Source organism: Elephas maximus, chromosome 6 (assembly GCF_024166365.1).
Source record: "Elephas maximus indicus isolate mEleMax1 chromosome 6, mEleMax1 primary haplotype, whole genome shotgun sequence".
Taxonomy (NCBI): domain Eukaryota; kingdom Metazoa; phylum Chordata; class Mammalia; order Proboscidea; family Elephantidae; genus Elephas; species Elephas maximus.
The window spans coordinates 56,624,934-56,645,571 of NC_064824.1; the positions used below are offsets into that span (position 1 = coordinate 56,624,934).

Here is a 20,638-nt window from a genome sequence, read left to right on the forward strand (position 1 = left end):
ACATTGTGAAAATGTCTACTCTACCCAAAGTGATCTAGAGATACAATGCAATTTCGATCCGAATTTCAACATTTTTTAATGAGATGGAGAAACAAATCACCAACTTCATATGGAAAAGGGAAGAGGCCCCAGATAAGTAAAGCATTACTGAAGAACAAAGTGGGAGGACTCACACTACCTGATTTTAGAACCTATTATACTGCCACAGTAGTTAAAACAGCCTGGTACTGGTACAACAGATACGCAGGCCAAAAGAACAGAACTGAGAATCCAGACGTAAATTCTTCCACCTGTGAGCAGCTGATATTCGACAAAGACCCAAAGTCCATTAAATGGGGAAAAGACAGCCTCTTTAACAAATGGTCCCAGTATAACTGGATTCCCATCTGCAAAAAAATGAAACCAGACTCATACCTCCCACCATGCACAAAACCTAACTCAAAATGGATCAAAAACCTAAATACAAAATCTAAAATGATAAAGATCATGGAAGAAAAAATAGGGACAATGCTGGGAGCCCTAATGCATGGCATAAAAAGAATATAAAACGTAATAATGCCAAACACCAGAAGAGAAATTAGATAACTGGGAGCTTCTAAATATCAAGCACCTATGCTCATCAAAAGACTTCACCAAAAGAGTAAAAAGATTACCTATAGGCTAGGAAAAATTTTTGGCTACAATATATCCAATCAGGATCTAATCTCTAAAATCTACAAGATACTGTAAAACCTCAACAACAAAAAGACAAAAACCCAATTTAAAAATGGGCAAAGGGATATATATGAACAGGCACTTCACCAAAGGAGACATTCCAGTGGCTAACAGATACATGAGGAAATGCTCACAATCATTAGCCATTAGAGAAAAGCAAATCAAATCCACAGTGAGATACCATCTCACCCCAACAAGGCTAGCATTAATCCAAAAAAATACAATAAAGGTTGCAGAGGTTGTAGAGAGACTAGAACACTTATACACTGCTGGTGGGAACATAAAATGCTATGACCACTTTGGAAATTGATTTTGCGCTTCCTTAAAAAAGCTAGAAATATAAGTACTGTACATTCCAGCAATCCCACTCCTTGGAATATATCCTAGAGAAATAAGAGCCATCACACGAATAGATAAATGTATGCTCATGTTCATTGTGGCACTATTCATAATAGCAAAAAGATGGAAGCAACCTAGGTCTCCATCAATGGATGAATGGGTAAATTATGGTATATTCACACAATGGAATACTATGCAACAAAAAAAGAACAACAATGAATCCGTGAAACATAACATAGAGGAATCTGGAAGGCATTATGCGGACTGAAATTAGTTGCAAAAGGACAAATATTATATGAAACCACTATTATAAGAACTCAAGAAAAGGTTTACACACAGAAGAAAACATTCTTTCATGGTTATGAGGGTGGGGAGGAAGGGAGAGGGAAATTCACTAACTAGATAGTAGACAAGAATTATCTTAGGTGAAGGGAGGAACGGCACAGGGAAGTCAGCACAACTGGCCTAAACCAAAAGCTAAGAAGTTTTCTGAACACAGCCCAACAGTTCAAGAAACACAGTAGCAGGGGTGGGGGTCTGGGGACCATGGTTTCTGGGGACATCTAAGTCAACTGGCATAACAAAGTTTATTAATAAAATGTGCTGCATCCCACTTTGGTGAGTGGGGTCTGGGGTCTTAAAAGCTTGCGAGTGGCCATCTAAGATGCATCAATTGGTCCCAACCTACCTGGAACAAAGGAGAATGAACACCACCAAAGACAGGAGAAAACTATGAGCCAAAGAGACAGAATGGGCCACAAAAGCCACAGACTCCATCAGCCTGGCACCAGAACTAGATGGTGCCCTGACAGGGAACACAACAGAGAGTCCCTGAAGGAGCAGGAGAAAAGTGGGGTGCAGAACTCAAATTTCAGCAAAAAAACCCAGACTTAATGGTCTGAGTCTGGGGGGACCCCAGAAGACATGGCCCCCAGACACTGTTAACCCAGAACTAAAACGATTCCTGAAGCCAACTCTTCAGACAAAGATTAGACTGGAGCATAAAACATAAAATAATATTCGTGAAGAGTGTGCTTCTTAGTTCCAGTAGATACCCGAGACTCAATGTGCAGCTGCTGTCTGGAGGTGGGATGAGAAGGCAAAAAGAGATAAGAGTTGGCTGAATGGACACGGGTTGGGGTGCAAATGCGGAGTGTGCTGTCACATTTTAGGGATTGCAGCTATGGTCATGTAACAACAAAAGAAAAAAAAGATTGTTTTGGCTACTCTGGGTTCCCTGAATGGATTTTAGGATCATTTCTATAAAAAAGGCAGTTGGAGTTTTGATAGGGATTTCACTGAATCTGTGGATCAATTTGGGGAGTATTGTTAAGTTTTCCACTCCATGAATATGGATGTCTTTCCATTTATTTAGGTCTTCTTTAATTTCTTTCAACAGTGTTTTGTAGCTTTCAATGTACAAGCGTTACATTTCTTTGGTTAAATTTATTTGTTAAGTATTTTATTCTCTTTGACTCTCTTGTAAGTAAAATTGTTTTCTTATTTTCAGATTGTTTACTGCTAACATAGAGAAATACAACTGATTTTTGTATGTTCTGTGTCCTACAAGCTTGCTGAACTCATTTATTAGCTCTCTGTGTGTGTAGCTTCTCTAGGATTTTCTGTATATGAGATCATATCATGTGCAAACAGATAGTTTTACTTCTTACTTTGCGATTGGATGCGTTTTAATTTCTTTTTCTTGCCTAACTGCTCTGGCTAGAACCTCCAGTACAGCGTTAAATAGAAGTGGTGAGAACAGACGTACTTGTCTTGTCCGAAACTTACGGGGAGAGCTTTCAGTTTTTCACTATTAAGTATTATGTTCTAAAAAAAAAAAAAAATCCACTGCCGTAGATTTGATTCTAACTCAGACTGACTCTACAGGACAGGGTAGAACTTGCCCCATAAGATTTCCTAGGCTGTAAATCTTTACTGAACCTAACGGCCACATCTTCCTCCTGTGGAGCGGCTGGTGGGCTTGAACTGCTGACCTTTCAGTTAGTAGCTAAGCACTTAACCACCATGCTGCCAGGGTTCCTTAAGTATGATGTGTGTTTTTCATTGATGGCTCTTTTTCAAGTTGAGAAAGTTCCCTTCTATTATTTGTTTTTATGATGAAAGGGTATTGGATTTTGTCAAATGGTTTTTCTGCTTATATTAGGATGATCATGTGGTCACCTTTCCACTTTTCAGTTCAACTTCCCTACATCAAAATACCTAAACTTGTTCCAGTTTTGTTCATTGGACCCTTATTGATAAACTCAATTAATATGAGAGTTTCTATTAATGGCGTTCTTAATACTGAACAAATCTTCACCATTCCTGGAATTAATTCCCCTTGAGCCTGACATTTTTAATGTGCTACTGGATTCCATTTGTTAATATGCTGAATCAGTGAATCTCTAATATTGCTAATTACATTTCAAGGTACCATTCTACCAAAGTTCATCCAAAGCAGTAACACTATTCAAAAAGAAGGTGTCTTTTCTATTGTGAGGGTTCAGAGTTTGATGTATTACTGATTTTTTATCCACCTTGACCTGTTTTGTAGTGAGAGATATCATCAAGTCTATTATTACTGTGCTATCTTTCTCCTCCCAGTGCTTGTAGTTTTCTGCTTTGTGAAGAAAGCTGCTGCTGCATTTGGGGGTGCACAGCTAATAACAATGAATCTTTGTTGAGAACTGTGGTCATAAGTATTACACAGTATCCTCCTTTATCTTTTTAATTTTTTCTGGCCTGAATGCTACCTTCCCAGACAACAAGAATGTAACCACTTCTTTATTTTTAGTTGTAACTGCCTCGTAGCTGTGCCTATGCTTTTTATTTCTAGCGTTTCTCAATTCTTGTTTTAGGTATACTTCTTGCATGGAGTTAGTTTGCGTGGTTAGCCATGTCAGCATCTTTTTTCTTTTAATGGATGAGTTAAGCTCAATTACTAATACTACTAGTATGTTTGATATAGTTTCATTCTTTTTTATAAAACATTTGTAAAAATGTTTTAACTATGTGAGATAATTTTTAAATTTGATGCTCAGGAAGATTTGTACTTTTAATCTTATCGATATTACTTTACACTAGTATCTTTTATAAGGAACCACGGATATTACTTGGTGTCTCTTAGTTTCAAACTGTCTTACCGAGTTCATCCCAAAGCAGTAAGAGAAATATAGATCTACAAAGACTCCCCCATCACACTCAGAGCCTTTCATCTGTAAATTAAAAAGCACCAATACTATAAGTAGCTAACAAAAAATTACAGCTGAGAATTAATGGCATTCTTGGTTTCTTTTAAAAATACATGTAGTTCATTGCCACCTATATAGTTAGCTTTGCTGAAATCAAATGCAAGACCAGGGAAAACGCAACAACAATTTTTTAAAACACTAGGTTCAGATTAACAAGTGATTTTGCTTCTTGTTTTTACTACTATTTAAAATTGGCTTAAGGATTTTTAAACTTTCAATAAAGAAAAAATAAGTCTAAAGCTATTTTAGTTTAACCTGTACCATCTGACTCTCACTATAAACCAAGATACTACATTGGCAAGTCAAGTTGTACCAGACAATTTTAAGTAAAAAATTTAACAGGACATTTAAATAGGTAAATTAGGCAAGGAGGTTCCGGTAAAACACCAATTATTTTATAAGATTTATTCATTACCTAGACTTCTATTTCTGGTAATAAAGCAGATGAAGTAATTCTAAATATTTTTTGTTAAAGTATTCCTAGAGACGGTGAATAAAGAAGCCCCTTTTTAAGTACATGGCTGACTCGTAGTCCAGGCTTTAAAGGGTTTTCCTCTGGGAAAGGTTCAGATAACACTGGCTCACTGGCCTGGGCTGTAAATTTATACAACAGGGGTTGTCCAAGAGAAAAACGCTGCCTACCCATTGTCCTGGGAACTCCAAGCAGCAAGCCCAGTACGCCCTCTTCCCACACTGTAATTCCACAGGTAATACCTGACTTATGATGAGCACACAAAGGGACATGCAGACAACAAAGAATAGGATTAGGATCACAGGAACCTCGGAAAATGAAATTAATAGCTATAATCTATATTCTGAAATAAGAATGAATGTAAGATGCTGATGAGAAGTGAGCTACTTGTATCAGGTGGACACCTGAGACTGTGTTGCCATCTCCTGTCTAGAGGGGAGACGGGAGGGTAGAGAGGGTTAGAAACTGGCAAAACGGTCATGAAAGGAGAGACTGGAAGGAGGGAGTGGGCTGACTCATTAGGGGGAGAGTAAATGGGAGTATGTAATAAGGTGTATATAAGCTTATATGACAGACTGACCTGATTTGTAAACTTTCACTTAAAGCACAATAAAAATTATTTAAAAAAAAAAAAGAATGAATGTAAGAAACAATATACCATGAAAAAGGAATACTTAATGCTAATTATAAAGTTATTAATAGAGTTATGTCATTAGACTCTTCCAGGGCACTGTGAATTCATTTTATCTTTACAACAACCTTAGGATATACATATATCTCTATTATTACTGTTTAAAGATGAGGAAGCTGGGGCATACCATAGCATTCACAGATAGGGAATGACAAAGCTGGGATTTAAACCCAGGCAGTCTGGCTTCAAAATCTATGTTCTTAACCCACAGGCTAAATAGGATTTCCAGAAATGATAACTATAGTAATTAAAATGTAAAAAATCTCAATGGACAGGTTAAACAGCATTTAGATGCAGAACAGGCGAACTGGTAGGTAAGTCTGAGAAGATTACCTAGAAAGGTTTTAAGGTAAAGGTGTACAGAATGAGAATAGCTTAAATTTTCCTGAACTGATGAAAGGCATGAATTCTACTGAAGTACAGTATGTCCTGAACAAGAGAGAGAAACTCTGAAACAGAGACAAAAGAAACTGACAGTGTATTTGAGTTGGAAAAACAGAAGCCACAGTACATTCTCCATATATAATTTTGAGAGAAAACAGAGGAGGCTTTAGAAAAAAAAAGCGGTCAGATCAGGTTCACTAGGGTTTAAAAATCTGATATGATGATGTGCAAATGTGAACACCAATTTTTCTAAAAAGCTATAGAAATGTTCAGAATAGATCAAAAAGGACTAAAAGGAGACAAGAACAGATGAAACACCTATCGTCATTTCTGTTTCTACTTCTCACCTCCAAATTAACACTGAAGTTTTCTGCAGCTTTACTTTTGTAACATGACCAAATGATCTCTAAAGTTTATCTAGAAGCCTAAAACCATTTAATTTATATTTTAAAAAAGCTAAAAATTTAAATTAAAATCGGACAGTACCTATCAGTATGTAAAATATCACCCTTTGGCCCAACAACTGCAATTGTAAAGACCAGCAAGAATATTTAAACAAGTGCATATATATGTAGATGTTTTCTAAAGAACAAATTGTAGCAAGTTGGAAAAAAATGGGGATTTACAACAATTGTTAAAATTTTATGGCATGTCTGGACCATGAAATACTATCCTGTAGCTGAGAATGACATAGTTCTGTATATACTGACAAGGAATGCTATCTCTGATACACTGTTCAGTAAATAAAAGCAATTTTTAAAAGGAAGGGTACACCTAAACGATCAGTGGCTACCCCTGAGGAGTAAAGAAGAATCTCAAGGATTTAAAAATGCATATTTTTCTATTGCCTGTTTTTAACAAACACATGCTACTTTTATAATTTAAAAGGATGAATGAATAAAGATACTGTGCAAGAATGCTAAAATACAGGCAGAAACATATCTTAGAGAAATTTCTGAATTTCACACGTAGGAAAATACCCCATGAACTTCTAAACAAAGAAAGAATATCTAGAAATAAACTTCTCTCAACATTTAGCAGCAAAGATAAATACAGCCATGTTTACAGCTTGATGGTGATGTGTACTTATCTGATGCCATTAAGTCGATTCCGACTCACAGCGACCCTATACAGTGCCCTGAAAATACCAAATGTAGCCCAACTACTGTTCCTCTACAAGTGGATGACGTTTATTAATGTCATGTCTAACATAACCTTGGGTTTTCTCTACAGATAATAAATTTGGGTCATACTAATATTCAATGATTAGAGATACGTTCTTGAATCAAAAATCTTGAATAAAAAAACTTAAGGTAGCTGAGTCAACAATAGTTACATTCTTTCCTGCTCTTGCCTCTTATAAGGAAATATGTGAACAGAAGTGCATACACCCCCAAAAAACGATTCACCTTGGAGGAAAACCAGTGAGAAGCTGGCTCTGCATTGATCCAGAGGAAGGCCACCACAAAAGTTCTGAATCCTGGACACAGGCCAAAAATAGCATTCTATTCATCTCATTAAACGGCACTCTCTAACCTAAACCTATTCTTCAACTTCTATTTAGGACAGATAAATATGGGATCTTACACAGTTAGATCTTGACAATGGTGGAATGTTAATTTATATACACTCTAAATTAAATCTATCCAAAGGTAAGCATCTATCAAAATCATTTCCCTTCCTAGCATACAATGATGTCATTTTCTGTCCCTGTTTGTCCTCATACTCCACATACCCAATAAATGGGTTTTCTTTGTCAAATGCCTGGGAGTGAAGTACTTTATTTGGTTAAAAAAAAAAAAAAAGACTACCACCTATATATCCTTTCTGGAAAATATAATTCAGCAAAATGAAGTATGAATAAGCATGAAGAATTTAATAAAAAGACATGAAACTGAAGAAAAATTATAAGCAATGAAACAAAGATTTAACAACTGTGCTGAGATGAAAAATACAATGTAAAAATTAACACTGGCAATCTCGAAAGGTTGTTTTCTGTATGCTTGCATTCATACAACATTTTAAAAAATGACAATTTTAGAAATGGAAGGCTTTGGGACAGCGGGACGGAGAGACTGGTTAGGTGATAGGTATAGTTACAACAGGCAACAGGAGGTACCCATGTGGTTTGGAATTGTCCTGTATTTTGACTGTGGCAGTAGATACACAAAACTAAAAAGGCAAAAATTGTACACAGCTAAATACACAAATGAGTATAAGTAAAACTGTGGAAATCTGAGTTATGATCTATACTATAGTTTTACAAAATGTTACCAGTGGGGGAAACTCAAAATGGATCAAAGTCCTAAACATGAGAACTAAAACCATAAAACTCTTAGAAGAAAATAAAGGTTAATATCTAGTTAGATATGACACTGAAACAGCACAAACAACAACAAAAAAAAAACAGATAAATGGGACCTCATCAAAATTAAAAAGTTCATCAAAGGGCTTTACCAACAAAGAGAAAACCTACAGATTGGGAGAAAACTTTGGGAACCATATATCTGATAAGGACTTAATATCCAGAATATATAAACAACTCCTACAACTTAATGAAAAGACAAACAAATCAAATAAATGGACACAAGCACACGAAAAGATGCTCAATGTCATTAGGGAAATGCAAATCAAAACCACAAAGAGATACCGCTTCACCCCCACTAACGGCTATGATTTAAAAAACAAAAAACAGATGCTGGCTAAGATGTGGAGAAACTGGGCCCCTCATCCATGCTGACAGAATTGTGAAATCGTACAGCTACTATGGAAAACAGTTTGGTGGATCCTCAAAACGTCACGTGTAGAACTACCATAAAACCCATTGCTGTTCGGTCAATTCCGACTCCTAGCAACCCCTTACAGGACAGAGCAAAACTGCCCCATAGGGTTTCCAAGGCTGAAATCTTTATGGAAGCCAACTGTCACATCTTTCTCCCATGGAGCAGCTGGTGTGTTTGAACCACCAACCTTTCAGTTAGTAGCCAAGTGCTTTATTTACTGTGCCACATACTATCCAGCAATTCTACTCCTAGGTACGTACCCAAATGAACTGAAAGCAGAAACACAAATACTTCTATAGATAGTTACACACCAACGCTCACTGCAGCACTATTCACGATAGCCATAAAGTAGAAACAGTCTAAGTGTCCATCAACAGATGAATGGATAAATAAAATGTGGTTACACACATACAAAGATGGATTATTTCTCAGCCATAAAGATAAATGAAGCTCTGATATACACTACAACATGGATAAATCTAGAAACCATTATGCTGAGTGAAATAAGTCTATCGTGAAAGGGCAAATATTGTATGATTCCATTTATGTGAAATATCTAGGCTAGTAAGTATACAGAAACCAAAGTTCATTAGTGGTTACCAGGAGTGCGCAGGAGGGAGGGGGACACTGAGCTTTTGTTAAGGGTCATAGAAAAATTTGGAAATGAATAATACTGATGGTTGAACAATATGATGAACCTAACTAATGCCACTGAATTACATATGTGGAGAATGCTGAAATGGCAAATGCTTTGTTACATATATATTTACCACAATAAAAAAGAGATGGAAAATATATATACCATGCAGGTATAAACAAAAAGAAAGCAAGAGAGCCAAATTAAAACAAGGAAATTTTCAAGACAAAATACATTAAATGATGCTAAAATAAAGATTTTAAGATGATAAAAAAATACAATCTGCCAGGAAGACAGAAAAGTCACAAATCTTAATTTGATAAAATAACCTATTAAAAGCTAATTTGAATTCATAATTGAATTTGTGATTTAAAATGTTCCCATAAAGAAATATCTGGGCCTAGATGACTTTATAGGTGAACTTTACCAAAAACTTAAGGAAAAAAAAAATACTGTACAAACTCAGAAAACAGAGGAGAGGAAACACTTCTCAATTCATTTTATGAGGCCAGCATTACTCTCATACCACAATCAGAGACATTATGAGAAAATTAAAGGCAAATCTCTCACAAAGATAGAAAAATAACTTAAAATACGTGCAAATCAAATCCAGTAATATATAAAAAGGCTAATCCATCATATGATACAATTTCCAGGAATGCAGATTAGCGGCGCCCCAAGGATGTCCACAGCCTAATCCTAGTACCTGTGAGTATGCTCTTACATGACAAAATGGAATTAAGATAGCAAAGGAAATAAGGCTGCTGATCAGCTGACCTTAAAATAGGACAGCACCCTCAATTATCCAGGTGGGACCAATCTAATCCCATGAGTTCTTAAAAGCAGAAGAGGGACTTTTGAGAGTAGGTCAGACAGATGCAATGTAAGGACTCAACCTGCTGTTGCTGGTGAAAAATTGATGTGTGATTTGTCAGGCCTCACCCCAGGCAATTACAAAGGCTTTACCTGGCAGGCCTCATGGAAACCTGCCCTCCCAACAAACCTGGTGTACAACCAATGCATTACAGTCTCTGCAGGGAGGTAAGGTCTCAGGTTCCCCACCAGCCATGCTCTGCACTCCTAGCCTAGGTGCCTCCATAAAGAGACCACTGTACTGGGGCCTCTCTTGGCTGAGGCCTCCTTATCAGGGAAAGGGGGAGACCTTGAAGACATTTTTCCTCACTCTGACACAGTGTTCTGCACTATCAGTCTTTCTCCCTTACCCCCCAACCCCCCTGCAGGAGCCTTTTGTTCAGGGCTCCCTCAGCAGTGGGATGAACTCCACCACTGCACTGACCTACCCGACTCTCGCCTAGGGAAAATACAGCATGGGGGAGCCAGGTGCTTCCTCTTCAAGTTTGACCTTTGGGCTTGTTGTCTTAGCTAGCCACTGGTCACCCGGCAGCTCAGCTCCCCGACAGAAGATGGCTTTGAAGATGGAGGGAGCCAAGGAATGCAGCAGCCTCTAGAAGCTGGTGTATTTGTTTCTTATTGATTCTGTAACAAATTACCACAAACTTAGCGGCTTAAAACAAACTTCTTGTCTCACAGCTCTAAATGGTCAGAAGTCCACAATTAGTTTCACTGGGCTAAAATCAAGGTCTCAGTAGAACAATATTCCTCCTGAAGACTCCAGGGGGGAATCTGTTTCCTTTTCATTTCCAGCTTCTTGAGGCTGCCTTGGTGTCCTGGAGTGGTGCAAACTGTTAATTCACTCAGCTATTAACTGAAAAGTTGGAGGTTCAAGTCCACCCAAGGTGGCTTGGAAAAAAAGCCTGATGATCTACTTCCAAAAAATCAACCACTGAAAACCCTGCAGGGCACAGATCTACACTGACACAGATGGGACTGCCACATGCCAAAATCGATCCCACTGCAACTGGTATGGAGGCTGCCTGAATTCCCTGACTCTGGGTCCCCCAGCATTCCAACTACTGCTGCCGTCCTCACATCTCTAGCTCTGGTTCCTGCCTCCCTCTTTCATTTAAGGATTCTTGTGATTACACTGGGCCCACTCAGATAATCCGGGATAATCTCCCCTTCTCAAGATCCTTAACCTAATCACATCTGCAAAGCCATTTTTGCCATATAAGGTAACATAATCACAGTTCTGGGGGTTAGGACATGAGCATCTTCTGGGACAGTTACCATTCTCCCCACCAGAACTGAAAACAACCCTCGGCCAGCAAGAAAACAGGAACCTCAGTTCTACAACTGGAAGGAACTGAATTCTGCCAAAAACCTGATGAGCAGGAAATGGATTCTCCCCTAGAGCCTCCCAAAAGGAATGCAGCCTGCCAACACCTTGATTTTAGCCTGGTGAGACTACTGGACTTTTGACCTACAGAAATATTGTTTTAAGGCACTAAGTTTGTGGTAATGTGTATGGCAGCAACAGAAAATCAATACAGTAACTTACCATATTACATAAGGAGCTCCAGTGGTGCAGAAAAAGATGTGTCAGTCTCCTTCTGCAAAGACTAAACCAAAACCAATAGCCATCAAGTCAATTCCAACTCAATATAGACCCCTATAGGACAGGGCGGAACTGCCCCATAGGGTTTCCAAGGCTGTAATCTTTACAGAAGCAGACTGCCACATCTTTCTCCCATGGAGCACTTGGTGGGTTACAACCACTGACTTCTGGTGTGCAGCTGAGCTCTTTAATCACTGCACCACCAGGGCTTCTTTCCATAAAGATTATAGCCTTGGAAACCCTATGGAGCAGTCTACTCTGTTCTATAGGGTCGGTATGAGTCAGAATCGGGTTATCATATTACAGAGTAAAGGAAAAAAGTCAGATTATCTCAATAGGCAAGCAAACTGGAAACAGAAAGGTAGCGTGATAAAGGGCAGCTAACATCATACTTAAGGAGCCTTGGTGGCACAGTGGTTAAGCGCTTGGCTTCTAAGCAAAAGATTGTTAGTTCAAACCCACCAACTTCTCCGTGGGAGAAAGATGTGGCAGTCTGCTTCTGTAAAGATTACAGCCTTGGAAACCCTATGGGGCAGATCTACTCTGTTCTATAAGGTCACTATGAGTCAGAATCGACTCAATGGCAAAGGGTTTTTTTTTTTTTAAAGCATCATACTCAGTGGTGAACCAGTCCTCAGAACAGACTAAAGCAAGAATGTCACTCTCACCACTTCTACTCGACATTATACTGGAGATCCTGGCCAGTGTAATAAGGTCAGAAACAGGTTTAAAAAAAAAAAAAAATCATGCAGAGTGAGAAGAAAGAAATACAACTGTTTTTATCTGCAGATGGTATGATCATGTACAAAAAAAGTCCAGTTCTAAAGATTTAAAAAAGCTATTAATAATAAATCTAACAAGGTCACAGAATAAAATGTCTATATATAGAAATAATTGTATTTCTATACACATACAATGAAGAATTGGAAATTAAATTTTTTTAAATAATTTTAGTATTATAAAAAATATGAAATACCTAAGGATAATTTTAACAAAAATACAATGTACTGCCAAGAGAATGCAATGAAAACCTAAATAAATGGCAAGATGTATCATACTCATGAATTGGAAGACTCAATATTGTAAGCTGTCAATTTCAAATTGGTCTATAAATTAAACAACATCCCAATCAAAATCCTGTAAAGGTTTTTTGTAGAAAATAACAAGCTGATTCTGAAATTTATTCAGAAGTGCAAAAGAATAACAATATTCAAAGCAGTTTTCAACAAGAACAAAGTCAGAGGATTTATACTACCTGATGTCATGACTCACTATAAAGTTAAACTAATCAAGGCACCATAGTAACTGGCACCAGGACATCACAGAAAGTCTAGAAACAGACTTGCCATATAAAGTCAGCTGATTTTCAACACAGGTGTCAAGGTAACTCAATGGGAAAAGAATTTTTCAAATGGTCCTGGAACAATTAGATTCTTTTCCCATAGCATACAACAAATTTAATTTTTAAATGAATTATAAACCTAAACACAAAAACTATAAAACATCTAGAAGAAAACATAGGATAAAATCTGAAACTGGCGTAGGCAGTTTTCTTAGAACACAAAAAGCATGAATCACAAAGAGAAAAAAATAATAAATCGAACTTCATCAATATTAAAAACTTTTGCCCTGTAACAATAGATAAAGGGTAACTTTGGTAAAAGGTAAGACAGTACACAATACTGGTGATGTCAGTACAACTTGCCCTAGACAAGGTCATGGAAGCTCCAAAGACACATCCAAAGTCCCTGAGGGGCCGAGTTACTGGGCTGATGGCTGTGGGGACCATGGTCTTGGGGAAACTCTAGCTCAACTGGCATCACTTAATTTATAAAGGAAATGTTCTACGTTCTACTTTGGTGAGTAGTGCCTGGAGTCTTAAAAGCTTGTAAGTGGCCTTCTAAGATACTCCACTGGTCTCACCCCATCAGGAGGAAGGAAGAATAAAGAAAATCAAAGACACAAGGGAAAGGTCAGTCCAAAGGACTAATGGACCACAACTACGAGAGCTTCTACCAGACTCAATTCAGCACAATTAGATGGTGCCTGGCTACTACCACCAACTGTTCTGACAGGGATCACAATGGGGGGTCCTGGACAGAGCTGGAGAAAAGTGCAGAACAAAGGTCTAACTCACAAAACAAGACCAGACTTACTGACTTGACAGAGACTGAGGAAACCCTGAGAGTATGGCCCTGGACACCCTTTTAGCTCAGTAATGAAATCACTCATGACGTTCACCCTTCAGCCAAAGATTAGACATGCCCATAAAACAAAATGAGACTAAAGGGGCACACAGCCCAGGGGCAAGGACTACAAGGCAGGAGAGGACAGGAAAGCTGGTAATAGAGAACCCAAGGTCAAGAAGGGAAAGTGTTGACATGTTGTAGGGTTGGTAACCAATGTCATAAAACAATATGTTTAATGAGAAGCTAGTTGGTTCCATAAACCTTCATCTAAAGTAAGTCAATGAAAAAAAAAAAAAAAACTTTTGCTCTTCAAAAGACAACATTAAGAAAATGACAAGATAAGCTCTAGATTGGTAGAAAATATATGCAAAACACGTATGTGACAAAAGATGTGTATCCAGAATTTATAAAGAATGTCCAATGACTCAGTAAGAAGCCAAACAACTCAATACAAAGTGGGGAAAATACCTGGAAGGACACTTTACAAAAACATTTATGAAGACAGTTTGGCAGTCTATGTAAACATTCACCTACCATCCCAGAAACCCAGTGCCATCGAGTTGATTCTGACCCAGTAACTCCACTCCTAAATATTTAACCAAGAGAAATGGAATGTACCCAAAGATTTGTACATGAACGTTCATAGCAGCTTCAATTATAATAGTCAAAAAGTGGAAAATATCTGAAAGTCCATTAACTGGTTAATGGATAGACATTATGGTATATCCCTGCAATGGAACACTGCTAACAATAAAAAGAAACAAATTACTGTTACATGCAACAATATAAATAACTCTGAAGAACATTTGGCTGAAGAAGGCAGAGACAGAATATATACTAAATAATTCCATTTATATCAAAATCTAAAAAAGGCAAATATAATCCATAGTATCAGAAAGCAGATCGGTGGTTACCTAAGGTCAGGGGTTAAACAGGATTGATTGCAAAGGGCATGATGGAACTTTATTAATATTAATAACTGTTATGGCAGATGGACAGATTTATAAACACTCATGAATGCACACTTAAACCAGAGGAATTTTAAATGGTATTAGAATAACTGGGTATCCACACACAAAAGAATGAAGTTGGACCCATACCTCATACCATGTATGAAAATTAGAATGGATCAATAACCTAAATGTAAGAACTAAAAACATAAAATTCTTAGAAGAAAACATTAGGGTTATACTTTGAGACCTCATTTTTGAAAATGGACTCTTAGATATGATACCAAAAGCTCAAGCAACAAAGAGACAAAATAGATAAATTGGACTTTATCAAAATGAAAAAATCTTGTGATTCAAAGAACTTTATCAAGAAAGTGAAGAGGCAACCCACAGAATGGGAAACAGGTGCTCAACTACTAGGATGGCAGTTTAAACCCTCCTGGAGGTGCCTTGGAAAACAGGCCTGGCAATCTACTTCCAAAAGGTTACAGCCTTGAAAACCCTGTGACGCACAGTTCTGCTCTGCACACGTGGGGTCACCATGAGTCAGAAATGACAGCAACTAACAATGTGTACACGTTTGTGTATGTATACACACAAACACATATACACACATATATATCAATAATGATGCAAAACAATTTTGCAACCAAACAAGACTTTTTCCGAGTATCTATAGAAATTCTAGGAAACCCTGGTGGCGTAGTGGTTAAGTGCTACAGCTGCTAACCAAAGGGTCGGCAGTTCGAATTCGCCAGGTACTCCCTGGAAACTCTACTGGATAGTTCTACTCTGTCCTATAGGGTTGCTATGAGTCGGAACTGACTCAACGGCACTGGGTTTTGTTTTTTGTTTTTTTAATAGAAATTCTACAAAAATTAACCATGAACAAACATACAAGGGAAATTTCAGACTCTGAAAACAGAAAAACTCATGTTCTTTGATCCAATGCAATGAAACTATAGACTGACATCCTCCCCTAAATAATTCCTCAAAACTAATCAAACCCCTTAGGCACTTTAAAACAGTTTTCCTAACAATCTTTCGGTGAAAGAAGAAATGTAAACTGAAAATTTAGAAATTAAAGACATGAAAAACAAATGTTATATAGTAAATATCTATTGCTTGACTAGTATCACCGCCCTTTTCTGGAAATTGTCCTTTTTACCACTATCCTCCTTATGATACTGCTGTTTGTAATATAAAATTATATAGATACACACACACACACAAGTTTTTTATATAAACAGACGCATTGGGAAGAATGGCAATTCCAGAACACTTAATTGTGCTCATGTAGAATCTGTACACAGACCAAGAGGCAGTCATTCAAAACCAGAAATCAGGCAGTCATTTAAAACCAGAAAAGGTGTGTGTCAGGGATGCATCCTTTCACCATACTTATTCAATTTGTATGCTGAGCAAATAATCTGAGAAGCCAAACTATATGAGGAAGAACTCAGCATCAGGATTGTAGGGAGACTCATTAACAACCTACAACATGCAGATGACACACCTTTCTTGCTGAAAGCGAAGAGGACTTCAAGCACTTACTGATGCAGATTTAAGACTACGGCCTTCAGTATGGATTACACCTCAACACAACTGGACCAATAAGCAACATCATGATAAATGGAGAAAAGTCTGAAGTTGCCGAGGATTTCATTTCACTTGGATCCACAATCAACACCCATGGAAGCAGCAGTCAAGAAATCAAAGGACATATTGCATTGGTCAAATCTTCTGCAAAAGACCTCTTTTAAGTGTTAAAAGGCTAAGAGGTCACCTTGAGGACTACAGTGCACCTGACCCAAGCCATAGTATTTCCAATCACCTTATAAGCATGCGAAAACTGGACAACGAATAAAAAAACCAAAGAATTGACGCCTTTGAATTATGGTGTTGGCAAAGAACAGTGAATATACCATGGACTCCTAGAAGAACGAACAAATCTACTTGGAAAAAGTACAGCCAGAATGCTCCTTAGAAGCGAGGATGACAAGACTGCATCTCACTTATTTTGGACATATTACCAGGAGAGACCAGTCCCTGGAGAAGGATATCATCCTTTGTAAAGTACAAGATCCGCAAAAAAGAGGAAGACCCTCAACAAGATGGACTGACACACTGGCTGCAATAATGGGCTCAAACAAAGCAACGACTGTGAGGATGGTGCAGGACTGGGCAGTGTTTTGTTCTGCTGTACACTGGGTTGCTGTGAGTCAGAAATGACTCGACTACAGCTAATACCATAATCCTACTCTCCACAGTTCGGCAAATTATAGTACTCCACCTCATGCCTGTAGTGGACTACTCCTGGGATAGACTCCTGGCTCAAGTTAAGCCAATGAGTCCTTTCTCTGGGATTTCTGGGGTAGGAGCCAGAAAAAAATGTCAGATTCGTCTCTCTCTGGCCGGTGAAAATTTGGGACCTGTTGATGGTCACGTTTTACTACCATCAGGAAAAAAGTACACTGGACATCACAAAAGGTGAATATTCAGAAGCCTCTGAACAGATAAGAGACAGAACCCTGATTGCACTCAAGTCTCTGGTACCAATTTTTCCTGAAACTCATTTATAGTAACTTCTAATATATTAATTACCATTTCTGATTAAGCTAATTTGAGTTGTGATCTTTCAGTTGCAAATAAGGGTCCTAAAATAGCATACCAAAGCCAGAAGTGATAGAAAATTTCATAGCCTGAAATAAAAATAACATTTATTGAGTGTTTATTATATGCAAGTACTCTTTTAAGCACTTAACATACATTAACTCATTCAACCTTTAGTGCAGTTCCATGAAGTACTAGGATCCCCACTTTGTACATGAGTAAAATGAGGCACAGAGAGGTTACACAGCCTAGAACAAGCTAACACAGCTAATAAGTAATGAAATAGACTCATACCCAGGCATATGGACAATTACTAGACCAGAAATGCCTCGCATTAATTACTCAAGTAATTAATCATTTTCTTTACAGGAATAGTGACATGCAGATTACACAGAATAACTATTTCTGTAGAATAAATTCCCTAAAGGTGAAATTACTGAAGGATACTGAAAATTATCTTCTCAGGTAATCTTGAAAAAGAAAAATAAAGTGGAAGGATTCATACTTTCTGATTTCAAAATATATTATAAAGCTACAATAATCAAAACAGCCTGGTATTGGTACAATGATAGAAATCTAGACCAACAGAATAGAATTGAGAGTCAGGAAATTAAACTCATATATTTATAATCAATTGGTTTTCAACAAGGGTACAAAGTCAATTCAATGGAGAAAGAAGAGTCTCTTTAATAAATGGTGATAGCAAAAGTATTTTCACATGCAAAAGAGTGAAGCTGGATCAATAACTCACACCATATGCAAAAACTAATTCAAAACGGATCAAAGACCTAAATGTGAGCATTAAAGCCAAAAGACTCTTAGAAGAAAACATACGGCTACTGCTTTGAGGCTTACTGTTTAAAATGAATTTTTAGACAAAATAATTAAATTAAAAATACATTTAAAAACTCATCAAAATAAAAAACTTTTGTTCATCAAAGGACTTTATCAACAAAGTGAAGAGATAACCTTCAGATTGGGAGAAAATGTTGGAAACCATATATCTGACAAGCACTTAATAGCCAGAATATATAAAGAACTCCTACAACTTAACAACAAAAAGACAAACAACCCAATCAAAAAATGGGCAAATGACTTGAACAGACATTTCATCAAAGAGTATATAGAAATGGCCATCAAGCACATGAAAAGATGCTCAATGTCATTAGTCATGAGGGAGATGCAAATCAAAACAACAAGATACTACCTCACCCCCACTGGAATGGCTATGATCAAAAAAATGGAAAATAACAAGTGGTGGTGAGGATGTAGAGAAATTGGAATCCTCATCCTTTGCTGGTGAGAATGCAAAATGGCACAGCTGTTGTGGAAAACAGTTTGGTGATTCCTCAAAAAATTTAACATACAACTACCATATGACCTAGCGATCCTTTTCACATTCATAAAATAAGACAGTCTCTGAACGGTTAATTCTACTTCAGGGGAACACAGCCTATGAAATAACCCAAAGCAAGGGTAACAACAGGAAGAAATGTGTACCAAGGTATCAGTGCAATGCTATTTACAATATGGAAGAAGAGTCAAGCAAAATATAGCACAGAACCACAATGGAATAAAAGCTATTAAAAATGAAAGTTACACTGACGAGGTCAATACTCAAAAATGTATATAATAAAGTCTTAGGCAAAAATAGGAACATAATGTGGATTCATGACTTAAAACTATGCAAAAGACTGGAAATTAACGTGAAGTGATGCAACTTTATAATCATTAAATTCGTTTCTGTAAAGTTGTTTAAATTCATGTTATATAAAATAAACACAAGAGATCTCAGAAGTCTATCTTAAAAAACAGTATTTTATCTTTTACATTTTGGTAACTAAATATACATTCCAGAAATTTAAGTAAAACTTGTAAAATATTCCTTTTGTCTCTATTCCTACTCAAATGTTTAGTCCAATTTTATTTGCTAAGAAATATATAATGTTCAATTGTTTACCTCAGGTCTAACGAGTTAAAAAAAACCAAAACACCAGAGCCTACTTATCGAAACAAAACAAGAATTTTAAAAATTCTTCCCATTTAAAAACCTCTGTGAATTGTCTACATTATTTATTCATTTAGCACATAATATCCCCTGAAACATAGTACAACATCATATGTACCTGATGCGATGACAGGCTCTTTCATAAGTTCTCTAGTTATTGGACATATAAATTCATCAGGAATTCCAGAAGAAAGGGATTTCACCTTTGTCCTTAGCTCTTCAATTTTCCTCAGCACTTTACTACGCAGCCCTAGTGATTCTGAAAAGAAATTACTCTGTTAGGCCTGGAGAACTACTGGTAAACCTGATGTAAGATTCATCTACAACCAAAAATCTTTAGACATACTCATTCCACATGGAATTATTTTCTTTATAAATTCCTGAAAGAAACTTTTTAGTATTTATTTTAAACAATCTTAGATTGTGAAAGTTCCTCAAAAATTTCAGGTCGTTGGACATTAATAAACTACATAAAATTGGTTCATTTATTTACAAAACAACCCCCCCAAAAAATAATTTTAAAGATGTCCATATTAATGATGTAAAAATTCCACGTTATATTATTTTTAAACTTTATAAAATTGGAATTATTGTTATTGTTATGAAACACAATCGCAAATAAAGCTTGTTAAAAACTGCATGTGCACAAGTTTCATTCATTTTTAGTTTTTAATCTTATTATTATTTTTTTTAATTATCTTTTTAATTCCAGGAAGGTTAGTGTTATAGCTGTTGGCATTTTTAGAGCTAGCTGACAGTTCTGTTTTAGGTAGGGATGTTTGTGGGTGGGGTGGGATAGAAGAGTTACATTTTAGAACACATAAAAAGCCAAAACAGCTTCCTTTTTTCCGGGATGTAATTTTTGTCTTGGACAAGGTTTTCAAGAACGATTGCAAACATGCTTGGAAGCTAGGAATAGTGTCTCCCTCCCAGTCAGAAAGCAGATTTGTTTCATGACCAGTACAAAGATAATGGAGTCCCTGGGTCATGCAAACAGTTAATACACTTGGCTGCCTACCGAAAGGTTGGGGCTCAAGTCCACCCAGAGGCACCTTGAAAGAAAGGCCTGATGATTTACTGAAAAATCAGCCACTGAAAACCTTATGCAGCACAGCTGTAAGCTGATACACA

At 37.1% G+C, this 20,638-nt stretch overlaps 1 protein-coding gene across 7 annotated transcripts in view; it reads right to left on the reverse strand.

Annotated features, from left to right (window-relative positions):
• Window positions 1–20,638, reverse strand: part of WDSUB1 (WD repeat, sterile alpha motif and U-box domain containing 1) — a 62,057-nt gene that overhangs the window by 8,798 nt on the left and 32,621 nt on the right. For all 7 annotated transcript variants that reach the window (XM_049888822.1, XM_049888815.1, XM_049888820.1 and 4 more), the window contains one exon: window positions 19,626–19,766. In XM_049888822.1, coding sequence (XP_049744779.1) covers window positions 19,626–19,766 — 141 coding nt within the window. The remainder of the gene's footprint in view (window positions 1–19,625; window positions 19,767–20,638) is intronic.